Below are 19697 nucleotides of genomic sequence, written 5' to 3' on the forward strand. Positions count from 1 at the left end.
GGTTCCATGTGCATGCTGCTCATTGCAGGGTCAGTGCCTCTATTTCTAGAGACAGATCCAAAGCATTTGCCCAAACCCCCTCCAAACCCAAGGTGCTCAGCGCAGGAAAAGAACAGGAGTGGGTGGGCAAGGTTCTGTGGCCTGCAATGGGCAGGAGGTCAGACTAGACGACCATGATGGTCCCTTCTGGCCTTAAAATCTCTGAGTCTATCCTACACAGACCAGAAGAGAACCCAGACCCCACCCCTCCTCAAGCCTCGATCCTGCCATTGGATTCATGGTGGCAGAGCCACCTTGAACCCATTTCAATGGGGCTCTGTGCTCAGGTGAATCCAGTTTAGGACAGCCCATACCTAGACCTCTTTATCTAGGATGAATTAATGCCCTAAGAAAACCCCAGATGATACAGAACCCGGCAACCCATTTGCTAAAGAATGCAGGTAGTTCTGATCATATCACCCCTGAGTAAACAAACCTCATCTCTCCACCTGGGCCCCTCATTCATTACATGACCCCGTCCTATTCAAAACCCTGACCAGCTGAGATCAGCTCTCCCTCTGCAACGGTGCCCTCCCAGGACAGCAACAGTCTCCAGAACGTAGAAACCAGGAAATGCGGACTCATGAGAGCAGGGCATGGAACCTTCCCAGGAGCCGGCCCCAGACTGTGGAACTCACAGCCACAGGAACCAAGAAGGACCCCTCTATAAACAGCCTCCCTTTTTCTATAACTGACTGCAAAGCTCATTTCTTTGCCTTGGCATTCCCACCCTTACACAAATTCACAAACTATACACGTTAGCAGGGGCTGTTTTACCCCCTGCAGGCTGGGAAGGAAGAGCAAGTGCGCCTGTGTTTATTTCTATTTTGAAATACTTGGGGGGGGGCACTCAGATGCTGGGGTGGTGATGGTTGGGGATCTCTACAAGCTGACAGAGAACTGAATTTGCAGGCCAGCTTATGTCCTTTCTTAACCCTTGGAAGGCCATACCGCTGCCCAGACTGCCGGGCCAGACCTTGTTTGTATGCGTTAACATAGAAATGGAATTAAAAATCATAAAAAGAACAGGAGGACTTGTGGCACCTTAGAGACTAACAAATTTATTAGAGCATAAGCTTTTGTGGACTACAGCCCACTTCTTCGGGTGCGAAAGCTTATGCTCTAATAAATGTGTTAGTCTCTAAGGTGCCACAAGTCCTCCTGTTCTTTTTGCGGATACAGACTAACACGGCTGCTACTCTGAAACCTGTCATTAAAAATCATAAGCTGGGGCCCAATTCCATTCTGCGTTACACAGGGTAACCTGGAGGGCCTGCATCCGTTCCCCTGGGTTTAGTCCAGAATCACAGCAGTGGAAACGGGACCAGAAGCTGGGCACGAACCCTTTCTCCGCAGCGCGCGCCTGTCCACTTCCAAACTGCTGAGCAAACAAACTCCTGCCCAACCAGATGTTTAAAGCCCTGTTGGGAAACATGGCTGGAAAGAAAGAAATTGACAAGGAGGGGGGGGGTAAAAAAAAAAGAAGAATGCCTGCTTTGTTCTTGGGTCTCTCACACCCGGAGTCTGCTGCTCCTGTTTAGACAGCCCTCCATGGCTGCTGTTTACCGGGTCCTCGTTTGCAGCCTGCCTGGGAGACTTGGACGTTTCCGAAACCAAGTTTTAGCCGAGCTGAGGCGCTTGACTGAGACATACCCCCCCCCCCGGCACGTGGGGAGGGGGCGGAAGGGGTCCTGGGCAAAGCGGGTTGGATGGGCTGGAGGAGGGGGGTTAACCCCCTGCAAAGCCCCTGTTTGCGCTCTGCAAACCAGCGCCGGCTTTGCAGCTTCATCTCCCTGCCTGGCTCTCCTCGTTCCCCCGCCCCAGACAGTGCCCGTCCTCCGGGGCCAGAGAGGAGGTGTTGGGGAAAGTTTTGGGGGGGCCGGGAGGGGAGAGAAAAGCAGAGCGTAAGGCAGTGAATGGAGAGAGACTGACCTTCCTCTTCCTCTGCAGGCTGCAGCCTCCTCCTCCTCACCGAGGGAGGCTCGGAGCAGGGCACCCCGGAGGAGGAGAAAGCCCTTCCCAGAATTAAATAAATAACCATATTTGCATACGCGCACCAGCAGCCCTTCCCCTCCCCTTGGGAGCTGCTGCAGCAAAGGGACCTTTGCTCTGCAGTTCCTCCCTCTGCCCCATGGCTTTGGGCTCCTGGGGCTGGCTCTGGTCCCGGAACTTCCCCTTTCTCCCGCTCGCCTGCTTTCTGTGATGCTCCATGTCCCTGTCCCTCGGCTTGGCTTTATTCCTGCCTTGGTGCCCGCTTTCCCCTCCGCGCCGTCACGCTGTGGCACTCCTCCCGGCTTCCACGCTGTGCGCCTCCTTCCCCCTTTTCTCTAGCGCCGGCCCTCTCCTTCACCTAGGGGACCAGACCGCAAGTGTGAAAAATCGGGACGGGGGGTGGGCGGTAATGGGAGCCTATATCAGAAAAAGCCCCAAATATTGGGACTGTCCCTATCAAATCGGGACATCTGGTCACCCTACCTTCACCCCATCTCTCACACCCATCTCTCTCCACTCTCCTTGTGTTGTCCGTACAATATGACGTCGTGCCATGAGGCCATCGGTCCGTTTCTAAGCCGGACGGGCCTGGTCCTGCAAGGTTCGTGTCCCCCCAGGTCCAGCCTGATATAAAACCGGGCCTGGTTCTGTCCGGATTCATCGTCCCGAGGCCCCTGTTTTGAGGAGCAAGCGCTCCCACCCCTGCTAGCATGACCTCGCACGCATTGCAAGGCCACGCCGGCGGGGATGGAAGGGCGCGCTCTCGAAATGGGGGTCCTTCCGTGCATCACACCAGCAGGGATGGGGTCATGCAGGCGGAGGATGTCCTGTGTTCTGGGGATGTGCCCGTGCCCAACCTGCCATACTGTTTAGGAGTCTGCATCCTGGGCCATTGTGCGAGGTGCTGCCCAAACACAGAACAGAGAGCCTCTGCCCCAAAGGAGCTTACAATCCAAGGATAAGACCAGAAACAACAGACGGATACAGTCAGAGTGACGTGGGGGAAGTACAAGGAAACAATGCGACAACGCTGGTCAGCATGATTGTCAGTGGTCTTATTTCTCTCTCCTGCCCAGGCACTCCACCCATATTCACTGCCTTTTTTTCCTGCAGAATTGGGGGGGAGGGGAAGGGGATTTGTCCCTTTTATTTGCTTTTTATCTGGTTGAATTTACATGCCCTGTTATTTCTTTCCCCTGTGAATGTGGCATGGTGGGAGCTGCAGCCTGGAATTCACTAGCCCCAGAGAGCACTGCGGGGTTGGCAACTGTTACAACCATTCTTAAAACCTGAGTCCTGGAGTCATGTGATTGTATTAGAATCTTAGCTTTCTTTTTTTTTTAAATAAGTGCCTGGCCCTCCTGGTTGTAGAGAAAAGCTTGAAAATGTGACCCCAGACCGACCTAAAGGCTCAGAAGCCAGCGGGCAAATAAAACAACCCCAACTTTATTACTTTTTAAAAATCTCGTGATTTCTTTTAGGCCTGACTCTGGATTTTTGCCTGATTGGGGTGGGCAGTACAGGGCAAGGTTGGGTCTGGGCCTGGCTGGGGCTGGACAGAGGTTGAAATCTCTCCGGCTCACGTATAGAGAAACGCACCATGGCATACATCTACAAGTGAGGCATGTGTTTCCCCGGCTCATGCACACGGACTTGTACTAGCTTTCCTCGAGCTAGCACAAGTAGAAACAGCAGCGTAGCTATCAGAGGGCTGAGTAGTGCCAGGTACGTACCCACTGGTTTCACAGCCAGGCCTCCAACAAGGATACCATGACTACACTTCTATTTATACTCACACTACCACAGATCTGTGCAGGCAAGCAGGGGAATCACGCCCCCAGCTCGTGGTGGGGACATAGTGTTATAATGATTCCGTTACTTGAAATTGTGTGTCCATCCAGACCAGTGTAGAGGTGTGACGCATGTCCACACACAGCCATCCTCCAACCAATGCATTATGGGTAAGGACAACTCCACCTAGCTCTTACATAGCTTGACCATCCATAGAGCTCGAAATGCTGGACAAGGAAGGAAAGTATCATTGTTCCAATTGTACAGCTAGGGAAACTGAGGCACAGAAAGGTGAAGTTACTTGCCCAAGGTCACCTAACAGGCCAGTGGCAGAGCCAGAAATAAAGCAGTGATCTCCAGGGTCCCACTCCAGTGCTCCAACCCACCTCTTCTCTGCTCAGAGGTTTGTTGGAGCAGCATTCACACTCAGAGTGAAGGTGTACCAATTTGTTTCCAGTGCAAACTGGACAAATCAGCATTTTTAATGTACAGACTAACAGGTATTTGGCACCCATTCCGTGGCACTGGGTATGGCATTGCATAAGCTCTTAAAATTGCATGCATTGCATCTCAGCAAACAGGCACCTCCTATGCAACAAATTACAGACGCTCAAAACAAGTCCCTAGGAACCGTTGAAGGGTTCTGCGGTGGAGACGTGACCCGAGCCTTTCCTGGGTCTCCAGGGTTTGAGGCTGCAGCTTTGGAAGGGTGCAGGAAGCAAACAGCCCTGCTGGAAACCAGCAGCTTCAACTGGCCCTTAACAAAGCTTCTGTGCGGGAATTCCTTTTTATTGTTCAAATGCAGGCTGGTGAGGTTATGGTGCCCTGGCAGCTCCTCCTGAGGGGTGGCGGGAGGCGGAAGCAGGGAGTTCTCGCCCCGGGCTCCCTGGCTGTTCTTGGGGCGGGGTGTACAGAGGGTGATTCAGGCTTTTCAAGGTGCTTTACGGGGGGACATATCCCAACCCCTCCTGCCCAGTTCCAGGGTCCCACCTCCCCCGACCCACAGCTCTGCCCCCCACACTCCCTCCAGCCTCCCACAAGTACATGCCCACATCCCCCTCCCCTCCTGGTTCCCTTTCAGAGTTTCCAGTCCTCCCAACCCCCAGCTCCAGCCTTCACAACTCCTGGGCCTCTCACACACAGGTCCAGTCCCCTCCCCTGCAGGCCTCGCCTCCCTCACATCTCCAGCCCCGACAAAGGCCCCACACCTCTGCCTCCCCTCAGGCCCTTCCCCCATCCTTACAGCCAGAAGTTCCCACTACTGGGCAGCATGGCTTCCCTGGGCCTTGCCTAGGAAGGGCAGAGCTGGGGCCAAGCTACCTTAGTGCGCTGGCCAAGTGGGGAAAGGGCAGCGTCCCTCTCGCAGAAGGCTGCAGTCTGCAGAGCCTGACCTAGGGTTGAGAGGTCCATGGCCCTGGCCCCTTGACGATGCCTTAGACAGTAGCTCCCACAGAGATTCAGAGATGCCTGCTGGGTGAGGTTATTGGCTAAGGGTCCGTCTACACTGCAACATAAGCCCAGGGTTAGGAGAAGTGGAGTTAGCAGACCCCAGGTTTGTTAACCTAGGGCTTGAGCGTCTACACTCGTATGGAACCCCCGATTAGGGTTTGTTGAACCTAACCTGGGGCTCCAGTGTCTACACTGCATTATGCAGGCCCAAGTCCAACCACCTATACCCCAGACTTCCTAGCGCTCACCCCCAGTGTGGCCGCCCTCGCCCTTTGTTCATGGGGCCGTGTGGGAAAACTTGACTGTCCGGGGGACAAAGAAAGTCAGCCTGTGAGATACTTTTGGTGGATTCCCAGAGCACGAGTCCAGGGGGGCTGTGTCTACACAGCAAAGCAATAGGGCTTGAAGCCCAGATCCCAGCTAGACTTAAGCTCGGACCCTCCATCCCCGTGGGGTGCTAGGACCCTAGGTTAGCGCGATTTGTGTGTCGATGGAAGGGGGGTTAGGGATGAGCTTGAGTTTGAACGCTGAGGACACACTGCATTGTAGACATCCCCTCAGAGACCTAGAGGAGCTGGGAGGAGAAAGGAGCCATGTGCGGAGAAGAGGGACACAGAGGGCAGAGCTGCACATGGGCTGGGGGTGAGGGGAAACAAGGGAGCCAGACAGAGCCAAGCCCCAAGAGGGGGAACCACGGAGCGGGCAGAGCGGAGGAGGTGAGGGAAGAGAAGCAGGGAGTGAGCGTGGTGGGGCGGGGGGCCTGAAGCCTGCTTCATGACATAGGGCTCTGAGGCTGGAGCGGAGGGAGGGCGTGAGCTCCCACTTGACTCTGAAGGGCCAGCAGGGGGCATTGCTGCTCTACTCCAGAGGGGGAAGAAGTTTAATGGGCACACGCACCTCCTGTCGCCCGGGGGCAGAGGCTGTTATACCCCCACTAGGGGAGAAGACTGACCCAGGGAAGAGACTAGGCGACAGTTTGAATTTGTGTTACCCCCAGAGAGGCGGAACTTTTGGCTGAGGTGGACAGCTATGCTACCCAACCAGCGAGAGGGAAACCGAGGCAGCAACACCCTGACCACAACGAGAGACAAACCCCTGCCACCGAGCAGCTTGTACCAAGCTCATGAGCGCAGCCCTGTGGGGTAGCGGAGGGACCTTCGCATCTGGCCGGTGATCCAGTTGTGCGTGTACTGGCTGTTGGGGGTGCTGCAGGTACTGGATTGACAGCCCCAGAGGCAATCATTGCTCCTACGGGAGCCAGTTTCCTCGTGCCAGCCTGCCACGTACCTGATCCAGAGCGGCCACCTCTCAGGCTCAGGGTCGCTTATATTTATCTGCCTTCAGGCTCCTGCCTGGGACCGCCAGCATGGGGGCCAGTTAGTAGCAAGGGGGTCTGGGGCTCTATGCTAGGGACTGCTGGGAACTGGACAGAGACCAGTGCCAACTCATTTCCCCAATGGTCACCCAACAGCCGCTAGCTGGTAACGACCTCTGGGGGCTCTAGAGCCGGGCGAAGGCCTCGCTGTACCCCGGCACTGCGCCCCGAGCCAACCAGCTCACCTCCCTTAATGAAAAACAACAAAACTCATATTTCTAGATTAACAACCGCTTATGTTTGAGACTCCTGGGCGCCCTCTGGTGGCTAATGCAGCCTCTGACCATGGCTGGCATCGGCTTTGCCCTGCACCAGTGGGTGGACGGAGCGACCCGCTTGCTGGAGAAGGCACCTGCTGGGGTTACCTTTGCACCCCAGTGTAAGACACCTGTTGCGTTCCCTTTGCCCGGTGCTGCCACAATCCTCTCCAGAAAGCTGCCAAGCGGGTCCAGCCGGATTTACTCGGTGTCGCTATGGGGAGAAGGGGGAGGTTTCGGTGATGGGAACACGGGTGGGCGGGGAGGGTTGGTTTGGCAGGTGTTGCTGGCCGTGGAACAGGGCCAAGGTACGTGGTAGGCTGGTGGGGAGCAGGGGACACAGCAGGAAGGTTTTGGGCGGGGAAGGTGGGGGCAGAGCGGGGAGGTTCAAGGGGAGAGGGAGGTTTGGCTTGACAGGTCTGTCCCCTGAACCAGGCCATGCCCACCGGGAGCGCTTGGGGCATGGGGTTGGAGGGTGGAAGTGGACAGCTAGGTTTTGGTGTGGGACGGTCGGTCTGGCAGGAACTGGCCAGCAAGTGGGGCCAGGCCTGCCGGGGAGGAGTGAGAGAAATGAGCAAGGAGAATGGAGAGGGCCAGTGGGAAGCAGGGGCTGGGGTGGGATCAGGTTTGGGGAGCAGGGGACACTACCTCTGAGGCCAAGCCGCCTTGATACTAGATCATTTTCTTCTTCCAGCACCAGGAGCCTCTCCCCCATTTCTGATCTATGCCCTTTGTTGCCCAAGGTGGTAAAGTCATAGTGGGCTGGTTCTCCAGGCCCCTTGGGGCAGTCAGTCTGGGTTATGGGGCGGCCGGCTCTCCAGGCCCCCTAGGGGCTGGCAGTCTTATCCGGCTCCCCACACTCAGGGCTGTGGGTCTCACGAGCATGGTCTGCAAGGGGCCTGTTGAGTTTGTGAGCTCCAATCCCTGCCCCTCCCACTTCTGATACAGACTCCACACCGATCTTCTGAGTGCACGACCCTATGAACTGCACGGGGACACAAGGCGCGCGCAGCATGGCATGAATGGGCCAGGAGACTTGGGGCGGCACACACAGGAGTCAGTGGAGTCGAGCGGACAGAGCACCTCATGGGGGACTCAGCACCGGCCAGGTCTAGACCCAGTCCTCTTCTCACCAGACTCGAGGGACTAGAGCAGGGGTGGGCAAACTTTTTGGCCTAAGGGCTGGGGATGGAAATTGTGTGGCGGGCTATGAATGCCCGGTGGGGGAGGGGGACTCTATGGGGTATAGCATAGGGGGGCTCTATAAAGGATGTTACTGAGGTGGGGTGAGGGAGGACTCATGGGGTGTGGTGTGGGGGGCGCTATAGGGTGGTACCAGGGACTCCTAGGGACCCTGCCAGCAGTGACACCAAGAAGGCCGTACCAGACACCGCCACTGGCAGAGACACCCTAGCTGGGGCGGGTGCGCCCCCTGGGCGGCTTCGAGGCTCTCAGGGGTGGGGCTGTAGGAGACCAGGAGGCGATTGGGCATGCTGCCACATGGGGCAGGGTTCCGATCCCGGGAACAGCGCGGAGAGCTCCCACCTGTGCAGCATGGCTCGGCCTGTCGGAACATGGTGCTCATCCAGGGAGTTAGGGACTGGGGAGCACCGGGTGGTGGGAGTGGGGCAAGCCCCCAACCCCGCCCCCCGGCAGGAGCTCAAGAGCTGGATAAAAACATCTGAGAGGCCGGAAGCAGCCAGTAGTTTGCCCACGCCTGGGCTCGAGCATAGGAACAGCCAGCCTGGATTAGACCCAATCTCCATCTAGCCCTGGCTCTGACTCCCCAGATCCTTTTCAGCAGTACGACCACCTAGCCAGTTATTCCCCAGGCTGGAGTTGTGCATTTAACTTTTCCTTCCTCAGTGTAGTACTTTGCACTTAAACAACAAGGAGTCCGGTGGCACCTTAAAGACTAACAGATTTATTTGGGCATAAGCTGTTGTGGGTAAAAAAACCCACTTCTTCAGCTGCATGGAGTGAAAATTACAGATGCAGGCATTCTCTACTGACACGTGAAGAGAAGAGAGTTACCTCACAAGCGGAGAACCAGTGGTCTTTTTTTTACCCCCGAAAGCTTATGCCCAAATAAGTCTGTTAGTCTATAAAGTGCCACTAGACTCCTTGTTGTTTTTGTGGATACAGACTAACATGGCTAGCCCCTGGTACTTTGCACTTGTCATTGAATTTCACCTGGCTGACAGACCAATTCTCCAACTCATCAAGGTCATTTTGAATTCTAATCCTGTCCTCCAAAGTGCTGGCAACCCCTCCCAGCTTGGTATCATGTGCAAATTTTATAAGCATCCTCTCCACTCCATTAGCCAAGTCATTAATGAAGATCTTAAATAGTACCAGACTCAGGTCTGAGCCCTGTGGGTCAGTCACTGGATACACCCTCTCTGTTTGACAGTGAACTGTTGATAACTCTTCTTTGAGTACGGTCTTTCAATCAGTTGTGCACCCACCTTATAGTAATTTCGTTCTCCCACATTTCTCTCTGTTGCTTACGAGACGGTCATGTGTCACTGTGTCTAAAGTCTTACTAAACTCAAAATATATCACATGACTGCTTCTCTCCTATCCACCAGGCCAGTAACTCTGTTAAAGAAAGAAATTAGATAGGGTTGGCATGATTTGTTCTTTTCAAATCCATGCTGGCTAGTCCTTACAACTGACAGAACAAGAAGCAATGGTCTCAAGTTGCAGTGGGGGAGGTTTAGGTTAGATATTAGGAAACACTATTTCACTAGGAGGGTGGTGAAGCACTGGAATGGGTTCCCTAGGGAGGTGGTGGAATCTCCATCCTTAGAGGTTTTTAAGGCCCAGCTTGACAAAGCCCTGGCTGGGATGATTTAGTTGGTGTTGGCCCTGCTTTGAGCAGGGGGTTGGACTAGACCTCCTGAGGTCTCTTCCAACCCTGATATTCTATTATCCTTTAGAGGCTTACAAATTGCTTGTTTAATAATTTGTTCCAGTATCTTTCCAGGTATCAAAGTTAGGCTGACTGTCTATAATTCCCTGGGTCCTCTTTGTTCCCCCTTTTAAAGATAGGTACTAGGTTTGCCCTTCTCCAGTCCTTGGGACCTCACCCATCCTCCAGGAGTTCTCAAGGATAATTGCTAACAGTTTTGAGATTGCTTCCACTAGTTCCATAACTACACTAGGGTGAATTTCATCAGGCCCTGCCGCCATGAATACATCTAGCATATCTAAATATTCTTTAACCTGGCCCTTCCCTGTTTTGGCTTGTGTTCCTTCGCCCTTGTTGTTAATATTAACTGTGTTGAGCATCTGACTGAAGCAAAATATGCATTGAACACCTGAGCCATCTTGTTGCCATCAATTATTAGCTCTCCTTCCGCACTAAGTAGAGGACCTGCACTTTCCTTCATCTTCCTCTTGCTCCTAATGTATTTAAAAAAAAAACAAACAAACTCTTATTGCCTAATAATATATGGAGATATACTTATCTCATAGAACTGGAAGGGACCCTGAAAGGTCATCGAGTCCAGCCTGTTACATCCCTTGCTAAGGATCACTCATTTTTTCATTATATGCTTGTTCTAGTCTTTTGTACACCTCCTTAGCAATCCATCCATAATTTTATCTTACTAGGAACAAATACCACTTAACCCCCAGCCCTCACTGCTGTCCCAGAGACAGGTTCGGGTTGTGATCTCAACAGCCATCTCGCCTTGTCTTTGGGGTGAAATTCTCCCTCCCTTTATGGAGTCCATGACATGGTGTCAATGTCCAAAAACTGTAGGGACCAGAGAGCATTTCCCTATAACTACTCTGGGACCAGGGAACCCACTTCAGCCCTATAAGATTCCAGAGCCACACATCCAACGGCCCCTGAGGACGATGTACAGACCTGGCTGAGGAGATGGGGTGAGTCCACTGGCTCTCAAATCTCTTTGGCATGAGACCCCACTTGGATCAAAGCAGAGGAGTTCAGGCCCCACCTTCCTGTGTGGGCCAGGTGATATCCATACGTTAGCTACTAATGAAATACGGGTACTTACAGTGAGAATGGCCAGTACCCGGACATGGTTCAGCATGGTGGATGAGTTTGTCTTGGTGCAGGGCCCTAAGCCAGCTGGGGAAAAGGAGTTCAGTTTTCATTGGATGAGTGACCCAAGGGGAACCGGGCTCATGGGAGATCATTGGAGGAATGGGGCTCCAAGAGGTAACATTTTGTGGGTGGTGGACAATAGCCTGGCAGGGGACAGGGAGATCCAGTAGGTTATAAGTAGGTGGAACAGATGGCTTAATTTCATCCTAACAGTGAGATATTTCAGTGTGTGGAATAAACTTCCAAAGAGAAATAACAACAGCACCCTCCCCTGGACAGTGAAATCTGGACAGGACAGAGCTTTGGTCTGCCAATTTCTCTAAGGGCACCAGAAACCTTCCCTGTAACTCAGCACCCCGAGATTTCTCAACACCCTTGGGGCTGCTCCAATGACTTTTCAATCGCCAGGGCTCACGGCCAAGCCAGGCTGCGCTCTGTGAGTCACTGTATCAAAACACTTTACTCCAGTCGTCCCCTTGCCTCTCCTGAAAGTGCTCCAGACGCTACATCTCAGGCTGTTGCTTCCTACCCACATTCCGAACCTCTCTGGGGCCTGCTGGATAATGTCTCATTCTTTGCTGGTGTCTGAGCCACTTCTTTGTTGATAGGGAAAGGTCTGAAAACAAGAACGATATATTTACAGGGGGCTACGTAAGTGCAAAGGGGAAAGAGGCCAATCTACTCCGAGGAGGGTGCGAACGCCCAGAAGGCAGAGAACGCATGAAGCACAACACAATGCGCAGAAGGCAATGGTTGTCAGTGAGATCTAACTGGGTGGGGAATAGTATCTCAAGGGAAAGACTAGACGCCTCATTATTTGGGACATTTGAAACCAAACCTGCACATTACCCCATTCCATAATGCTGTAACACCCAGGGGTGTGCGTGTGTGTGTCTGTCACTACCCTCTGTTGGGCCAGGGAACTCAGATCCATGGGATGGAGAGACACCCTTGGGCTAAATTCCCAGCATAGCCTAGCCCAGGTGTGAGCATCCCCCCTTGCAAAGTCCTGCTACCCACCTGACTGTGTCTTCACTACATAGCCCACGGTCCGTGGTGCTGAAATTCTGTTCCAGGCCGTTGTGGAACCGGTCTCTCCTGGGGGAGAGAATTGTGGGGTGGCAGCGGGGGGCTGTCAGCACTCAAATGATTTTGCCCGCGTCCTTCCTGCAAAGCGGGCGAGTTCCAGCCTGAGTGAAAGCAGCGCCTGGACTCCCCGCTCCCACCTGGGTGAGGGCTTCACACCCCTCCGCGCCCAGCTCAGAGATGCACGTGTGTGGATGGCAGGGGAAGGCTAAAAACCGGTTCAGAGCCCATGTGAACTGTGCCGTGAAGTCATCCCCCAACAGGATTAAGGTTTATAGACTATAACTCTCACCACAAGCTGGCAGGACTGGAAGGGATCTGCTGGCTCAGAGTCCAGGCCCTGCTCTCACAGGTACCTCTGTCCTATAATCCAGCCAAAATTAATCATTCCCCTCCCCCACACACCCCACTTCTGTTGGGGTTACCAAACCTCCCTCCTCTGCAGGCTAGAAACCTCCTTCTGCCTTCCAACCTCCCTTACCTAATGCCCTGTTCAGCCCCAGTTGGTCTTGTGCCAACACTGCCCTTTGGCTTCAACCGTTCTCCCTCCCCGGTGGAGCCATCAGATCCCCTCTCAGCCTTTGTAGGGCCAGGCTCAGCCAGTCTCCTCTCCTAAGCCAGGCCTGCATGCCCGTGATCCTCCTCATGGCTCTTCTCTGCCCCCGTTCCACTTTGAATTCCTCTCCCTCGAACCCGGTGCCCAGAACTGAACTCTCTATCCCAGGTGAGGCTTGGCCAGCAGCCTTGCTAAGGGCCTAAAATCCCTTCCACCGTCCCACTAAGGGGAGCCTGGTGCACACTGGGAACCTCATTGGGGCACGCTGGGTGCCAGTGATGGGCTTTCAGACCATTCCAGGCTGGTTTGGTAAGCGCCCAGTTTTCCTGCACCTCCTTTACTTCCCCGTCCAGCTTCGGCTCTAACAGACATGAAACCTATTGAACCTCAGCCTCTCTCGGCTCTCACGCGCTGTACCCCGCCGGCTCGCAGCACTGCTCTTTCCTGTCCCAGGGAGAGAGGAAGAAGGTTTATCCGGTAACTGGATCTCACCAGCTGTCTCCTGGAGCTCACCTCGGGCAGCAATGCTGGCCGGGCTGAGGAAAGACGGGTTCTTAGCCCCCAGCTGCCCTGCAGTATCAGCGTGCTGACGCCAGCCTGAAACAGCAGACATCACACACCCCCAAGCACCGGCTGGTAGAAAGGAGCAGCGAGTCTCCCTTCTCCTGTTTCCTCCTAGCATCGACTGGGAACCAGCGAGCAGCCTGGAGAGGTGAGAGCAGCCCGAGCCTTTAGGGAGAGCCTTCAAAAGAGACAAAACTGGCTCTTTCTGACTTACAAGTTTCCTGTGTGCTGAAGTGAACAGATGTGATGGCTTTATAGCAGGGGAGACGGAGGAGTTACAGCATTAGCCCCTTAGTTTCAGCACTTGCCACAGAATGCTCTAGAAGTACCAATCCGTAATCACGACTGCTCAGTTGTGGTTCAGAGGGCCTCTCCTATGAGCATAAGAACAGCCACACTGGGTCAGACTAAAGGTCCATCTAGCCCAGTATCCTGTCTACTGACAGTGGCCAATGCCAGGTGCCCCAGAGGGAGTGACCAGAACAGGTCATCATCCAGTGATCCATCCCCTGTCGCCCATTCCCAGCTTCTGACAAACAGAGGCTAGGGATGCCATCCCTGCCCATCCTGGCTAATAGCCATTGATGGACTTAACCTCCATGAACTTATCGAGTTGTTTTTTGAACACCGTTATAGTCTTGGCCTTCACAATATCCTCTGGCAAGGAGTTCTGCAGGTCGACTGTACGTTGTGTGAAGAAATAAACAGTAGTATTTGTTTTAAAGCTGCTGATGATTAATTTCATTGAGTGACCCCTAATTCGTGTGTTATGAGAAGGAGTAAATAACACTTATTCACTTTCTCCACATCAGTCATGATTTTATAGACCTCTATCATATCCCCCCCTTAGTCATCTCCTTTCCAAGCTGAAAAGTCCCAGTCTTACTCATCTCTCTTCATAGGGCAGCCATTCCATACCCTTCATCATTTTTGTTGCCCTTTTCCAATATATCTTTTTTGAGATGGGGCGACCACATCTGCACACAGTATTCAAGATGTGGGCAGGAGCGCCGCCAGCTTTTTTGCCGCCCTAGGCGGCGGAAGGCCCTGCCCCCGAAATACCAATGACGATCAGGGCGGCTGAAGATCCGGCCGACGCGGTCGCTGCCCCCCAAATGTTAGTGCCCTAGGCGACTGCCTAGGTTGCCTAATGGGTTGTGCCGGTCCTGGATGTGGGTGTACCATGGATTTATAGAGACACAATATGATATTTTCTGTCTTATCATCTATCCCTTTCTTCCTGATTCCCAACATTCTGTTTGCTTTTTTGACTGTCCCTGCACATTGAGTGGATGTTTTCAGAGAACAATCCACAAGGACTCCAAGATCTTTCTTGAGTGGTAACAGCCAGTTTAGACCCCATCATTTTATATGTATAATTGGGATTATGTTTTCCAATGTGCATTACTTCGCATTTATCATCATTGAATTTCATCTGCCATTTTGTGGCTCAGTCACCCAGTTTTGTGAGATCCTTCTGTAGCTCTTCGCAGTCTGCTTGGGACTTAACTATCCTGAGCAATTTTGTATCATCTGCAAATTTTGCCACCTCACTGTTTACCTCTTTTTCCAGATCATTTATGAATACGTTGAACAGCACTCCTCCCAGAACAGACCCCTGGGGGACATCACTATTTACCGCTCTCCATTCTGAAAACGGACCATTTATTCCTACCCTTTGTTTCCTACCTTTTAATCAGTTACTGATCCATGAGAGGACCTTCTCTCTTATCCCGTGATGGCTTACTTTACTCCTTACTCCTCTACTACTTACAGCTCACTCCTCCTCTCCCTTTGCCACCCGCTACTAGGGGCCTGGGCTTTCGGAGCTGGCCAGGTACAGCGGTTAATCAGCTCAATGGACAGGAATACTTTAGTGCACTGAAAAAAAAAAAAATCTTTGCTTCAAACAACAGAGTTAGCTGCACTCTAGGACTGGCTAGAGTAGATCACAGCTTCCCCCCTTCCTGGGCATCTGTCCCAGTTGACCAGACAGAAACTTGGCTTTAGCTCCCTACTCCTATCCCCCCCCCCCCATGTGTCTAATTACTCACCGACATTTACCAGCCAGTGCCTGCTGCCTCCTATTCATTTATGCTTGGTCTGATGCACAGCTGGGGCATCAGCTGTGACTACAAAGCTGGGATCGGGAACAGCCGACGCTCCAGTGCAGGTGAAGGTGTTTGCAGGGGAAGAGGAGGCAGGTAGCGGGGGCCCAGCAGAGCTCCGTGCTGTGCGATTCAGGTTGCAAACACAGCAGGGGAAGGTTTGTATCCCAATGAAACGCAGCAGGGCGGGTCATCTTAGCATGCCCATCTCCAGCCAGAACGCTGGGCCCCAGGTCAGTGGATGGGAACCCGTCACCTGTAGGGAACGTGCAACCAAGGGCAGGGAGAGCACGCAGGTGTGTCATAGCAAATAAAATCCACAGCCAAGCGTGGCACAATCCAGCCTGAGACTTCACCGGAGAGCAGGGCGAAGCCAAGCAGTGACAGGCAGCTAGAGACTCCCCTCCCATGAGCTTCTTGACCCAGCTGGACAATAACCTGAGCACATCCCCATCCACCGTCACCTCCACCTGGGGCGAGTTGCCAGGTCGCTTGGAGAAGGCAGCGGGTCTGATGACGCAGGGGGCCCGACGGGTGGTGACCAAGAGGTAAGGAAAACGCCGAGCCATCCTGCTTGCCTGATTTATTCATTTTATTCCTAAATAAACTGCTCCAGTACAAGGTACAAAATCTCCTTTTCCCCCATGAAACAGAACACGGGGTTTTCAGGGAGTGCTTTCAAGGAACCCGCTTCAAAATCCAGATTCAAGGCCTCTAATTCTAGCGCAGAGAAAATATTCAGACGTCAAGACCTCTGGGTCCCCTCTCACAGGAGAGCCCAGGGCCCCTAGGGGTCCCACCCTCTCTGGAGAGTCCCAAAGCAGCTAGGGACCCCCCCTAGGGAGATGGGGCCGTAAACTGGTCCCAATCAGAAAAAGGCAGTTCTAACCGTTACAGGGTAACAAAGAAAACAGAGACGACAGCCATTTAACGACAGGGGGAGCATGCGGCTTTCCGGGAGCGCCAGTCCCGCTTCAGTCATCTCGTTCACCAAAGGGCAGGTGTTTCCCAAGCCCTCCTCCCTTGGGGGAATCATGCCTAATACCCCCCCAGGCTCCATTCCCCGCTCCCTGTAGGGAGTGACTCTCCCTGGACACTGACGGCACCGCCGCCCGTTGAATGTCCCTGCCCTCTGAGAAGGCAGCGCCCAGCCTGCGCTGCCGGGCAGACCGGGAAGGTGGCTCACGCTCCCAGAAGGCCCCGCAAGGTTGATTTTGAACATTGCTCGGCCTATGGTGACCGTTCTGCAGTGCCGCGGATTCCCCTCACACCATGCTTTCCTCAGCCAGGAGAGAGACAAGCTTCCCCTCAAGCGACGGGGCATCCATCCTGCTCGGTGCTAGAGCGCTGGTGTTCCCACTGCCAACCACTGAGGCCTGGACCCTGAAAGGTATTTCGACGCCTAAGTCCCAGTGGGAGTTGCACCTTTCAGGGTCCAGGCCTAAAGTACTAGCCTTGGGGAAATCCAGATTTCTGGCATCAAGGGCGGGACAGTCCCTCTCCCATCCCTGGCCTGCTTGAGAAATGCCCGAACAGCAGCCCCGTTAGCCGGGGTGGGGAGCGATGGGGCGGGGGAGCATGTTACACGACCTGCACTGGATACACAGACAAAATAAACCCGGTTGGGCGAGTGTGGAGGGGTGAGGGGCTGGGGGGAAGCGAAGGCGGCTCAGTTGACGCTGTCCTCGTCGCTGCCCTCACCCCTGTCGTCTTTGGTCTCGGACAGGCTGCTCTCGTCGATGTTCTCCAGCGAGTCGGCGTGCTGGATGGAGAGCTCCGAGAGCGCCACGGTGGGGAGGGTGCTCTGCTCGGGGAACAGCCAGGGCTTGAAGTGAGGGTTGTGCTTCTGCTTCCAGTCGGGGTACTTCAGGCAGGCTTTGTACATCTTCTTCATGGCCTGGGGGAGCGGGCAGAGAAGGCAGGAGACAGGTCAGAGCCACTCGAGCCATCAGTGAATGAGGCATCTGCACCTAGGGTGGCAGATTGGGTGCTACTCAAGTGTGGGCTGGCTGCCCCTCCACCGCGATGGAGAATCATCCGGGTCCAATCTAGGCCTATGGGGAGGGGGAAGTACGCTCAAGCTTTGCCGAGGACTGCAGATTGTCTAGAGCGGCCTCTGGTCAGAGCCCAGGCTAAGAAACATCTAGGGACCGGTACAGGGTCAAGAAGGCTGCATCACGGCTGCATCTTCCCACCTGGATGCTTTCTGCAGTCAGCGTGGGCCTCAACCCTGGCTTAGGAGGGGCAGCGTGGCTGACTGAATCAACCCTGTCGCCTCGAGCCCATCCGTGAGGCACCGCTCTGACCGGCGAGCCCGACAGAGTCCACAACAGACCGCAGGAGGGTCACACCTGCCTCTGAAGGCCTGCGAGCAACACCGAATGCATCTGTACAACTCAAGGGATTTGCAGCCTGTTGCTGGCACGTCAGTGGCTCCTCCCCAGCCCAAGTGGGCAGGGATTGAAGTCCATCGGGTGACCTATGTGAACTGGGCAGTGGGGTCTCATCCTAGTTCAGGGAGAGGCATAACCAGACTCTGAAGGCAGCTCTGTCCCGTGGGTCTCTCTGGCTGGAAGCCTGATCAAGTTCCCTTAACCCTCTGCAATCTGCCTTCTACCCCACCCATGTCACCAGAACCGCCCTTACCAACAACCTGTGGTTGAACTCGACCCTCTTTTAGAAACCCACCCCACCCCACCGCCACACGATGACTTCACCACTGCCCCATAGCAGCAGTTCCAGTGGTTCGTGACCCTCACTCTTGGAGATCTCCAATTTCCATCTGGGATTTCTTCTAATCTCAATTGCCAGCCTCTGGATCTCATTGTGCCTTGGTCTGCGGGATAAAGGCACCTTGACACCTTCTCCCTGGGCTGCTACTTATGGACTATGATGGAGTCGCCTCTTCACCTACTCGTTGGAGAAATGATGGATGGCAGCTACCGCAAAGGTAGCCAAGCCAGCCCGCCAAGAGGCAGAAATCACTGGGGCTCTAATTAAACTGTGTCGTCAGTAGCAGGCATCTCCATTTGCCACCATCCATCACTCTCTGACAACGTTCCAGGCGGAGGCGACAGATTCCGGAACAGCTTCACCACCTGAGCTAATGCATTAAGTGCTGGGCTGAGGGCAAACCAAAGCGACCATGCGATAGCGAAGACTTCGGAGCGTCCTACAGCCGGCCACGTTTGCTAGGTCTGTGGATGTGACAGCTACAGTCCAGAGCCAGAAGCTCCCAGGAGAGCGCCCGCTGCCTACAGCGAGAGACGCGCATGAACATGGGCTAGAATCATAGCCAGGCCAGAGTGGGACACTTACCTTTGGAGCCAGAAACTGAGACGATTTGTTCACCACCCACTTAGGCAAAGAACCTACATAACAGAGACAAGAAGAATGAGGCAGAGACCCGGTACCGCAGCTAGTCCGCACAGTACACCCCCAAATGCCTTGGAGACGACCGCCGGTTTGGCCAACACACCAGGCGTCGAACCACGAACCTCCAAAGCATCAGCTGCTACCGCTTGAGCTAACGAACTGAAGCTCTGTAGCTGGGGCTGTAGAAGACTCATTTCCTCTACGGGTCAGCACAGAGCGGGACCTGTAACACTCACCAGTGGGTTAGACCTTCACATAGGGACGGTGAGCTGCTTCCAGCCCTTAACGCTATTGGGGTCTGAAGAAAGCCATTCTGGGAGGGGTCATTCATAGGAAAGTCTGCTTGAGGGATGGCACAGGTCAAGACCACCTGGAGAGCAAGCAGCAGTGGAGGAAGCATGTGGGGTGGTGGAGGCGGTCAGGAGATGAAGAGGTCGGAGATGGTAGAGTAAGTCTGAGATGGAGTGAGCATTCCAGAGCATGCCAGAGAGGGGCGGGGGCCGGGGTCTGCCCATCTCCCTGAGCACCGCTGTAAAGGGAGCCCCTCGCTCTAAGCAGAACCGCAGTCTGCACCTGGCAGGGCCCCGGGATTTCCCACCCACAGCGTTTCCCTGACGCTGCTCAAAATCAATTTTTTCCTTGAAAAGACGGCACTGCTCAAGTGCTCCACCGGAGGGTGCTACAGCAGGGCCCCAGCGATGCGGTTTATTCCACAGCTTCCCATGGACAAGGACACAGGCCTCTCCTCCCAAAGAGGCGAGATTGCTAAGGAGGGAGCAGAGTCTTCTCGGCTAGCGGCAATTCTCCGTACAGCTGGGATTTCGGTCTGAGATCTGCGACCCGGCCGGGTTCTGCTCTCAGGTTCCCTGCACAAGTCTCCTAGGCCTTGCAAGGCTTCTTAGGCTCTGTGCAATAGGAGTGTATATTCTGCAGAGCATCTCAGCCGCACGGCACCCTGAAAGGGTTGGACGTAAGTTAAGAGACCGGGGAAGATTTTCCGATGAGAGGGAGAATTGATTAGAGGTAC

At 54.2% G+C, this 19697-nt stretch overlaps 1 protein-coding gene across 1 annotated transcript in view; it reads right to left on the reverse strand.

Moving 5' to 3' along the window:
• Positions 1-15863: 15863 nt before the first annotated feature.
• The window catches only part of STARD10 (StAR related lipid transfer domain containing 10), a 44978-nt gene continuing 41144 nt past the window's right edge, over positions 15864-19697 (reverse strand). The window contains exons 5-6 of the mRNA XM_054015923.1: positions 18614-18666; positions 15864-17192 (exon numbers count right to left, since the gene is read on the reverse strand). Of these exons, the coding sequence (XP_053871898.1) occupies positions 16965-17192; positions 18614-18666 (281 nt within the window). The 3' untranslated portion in view covers positions 15864-16964. The remainder of the gene's footprint in view (positions 17193-18613; positions 18667-19697) is intronic.

Source organism: Malaclemys terrapin, chromosome 1 (assembly GCF_027887155.1).
Source record: "Malaclemys terrapin pileata isolate rMalTer1 chromosome 1, rMalTer1.hap1, whole genome shotgun sequence".
Classification (NCBI taxonomy): domain Eukaryota; kingdom Metazoa; phylum Chordata; order Testudines; family Emydidae; genus Malaclemys; species Malaclemys terrapin.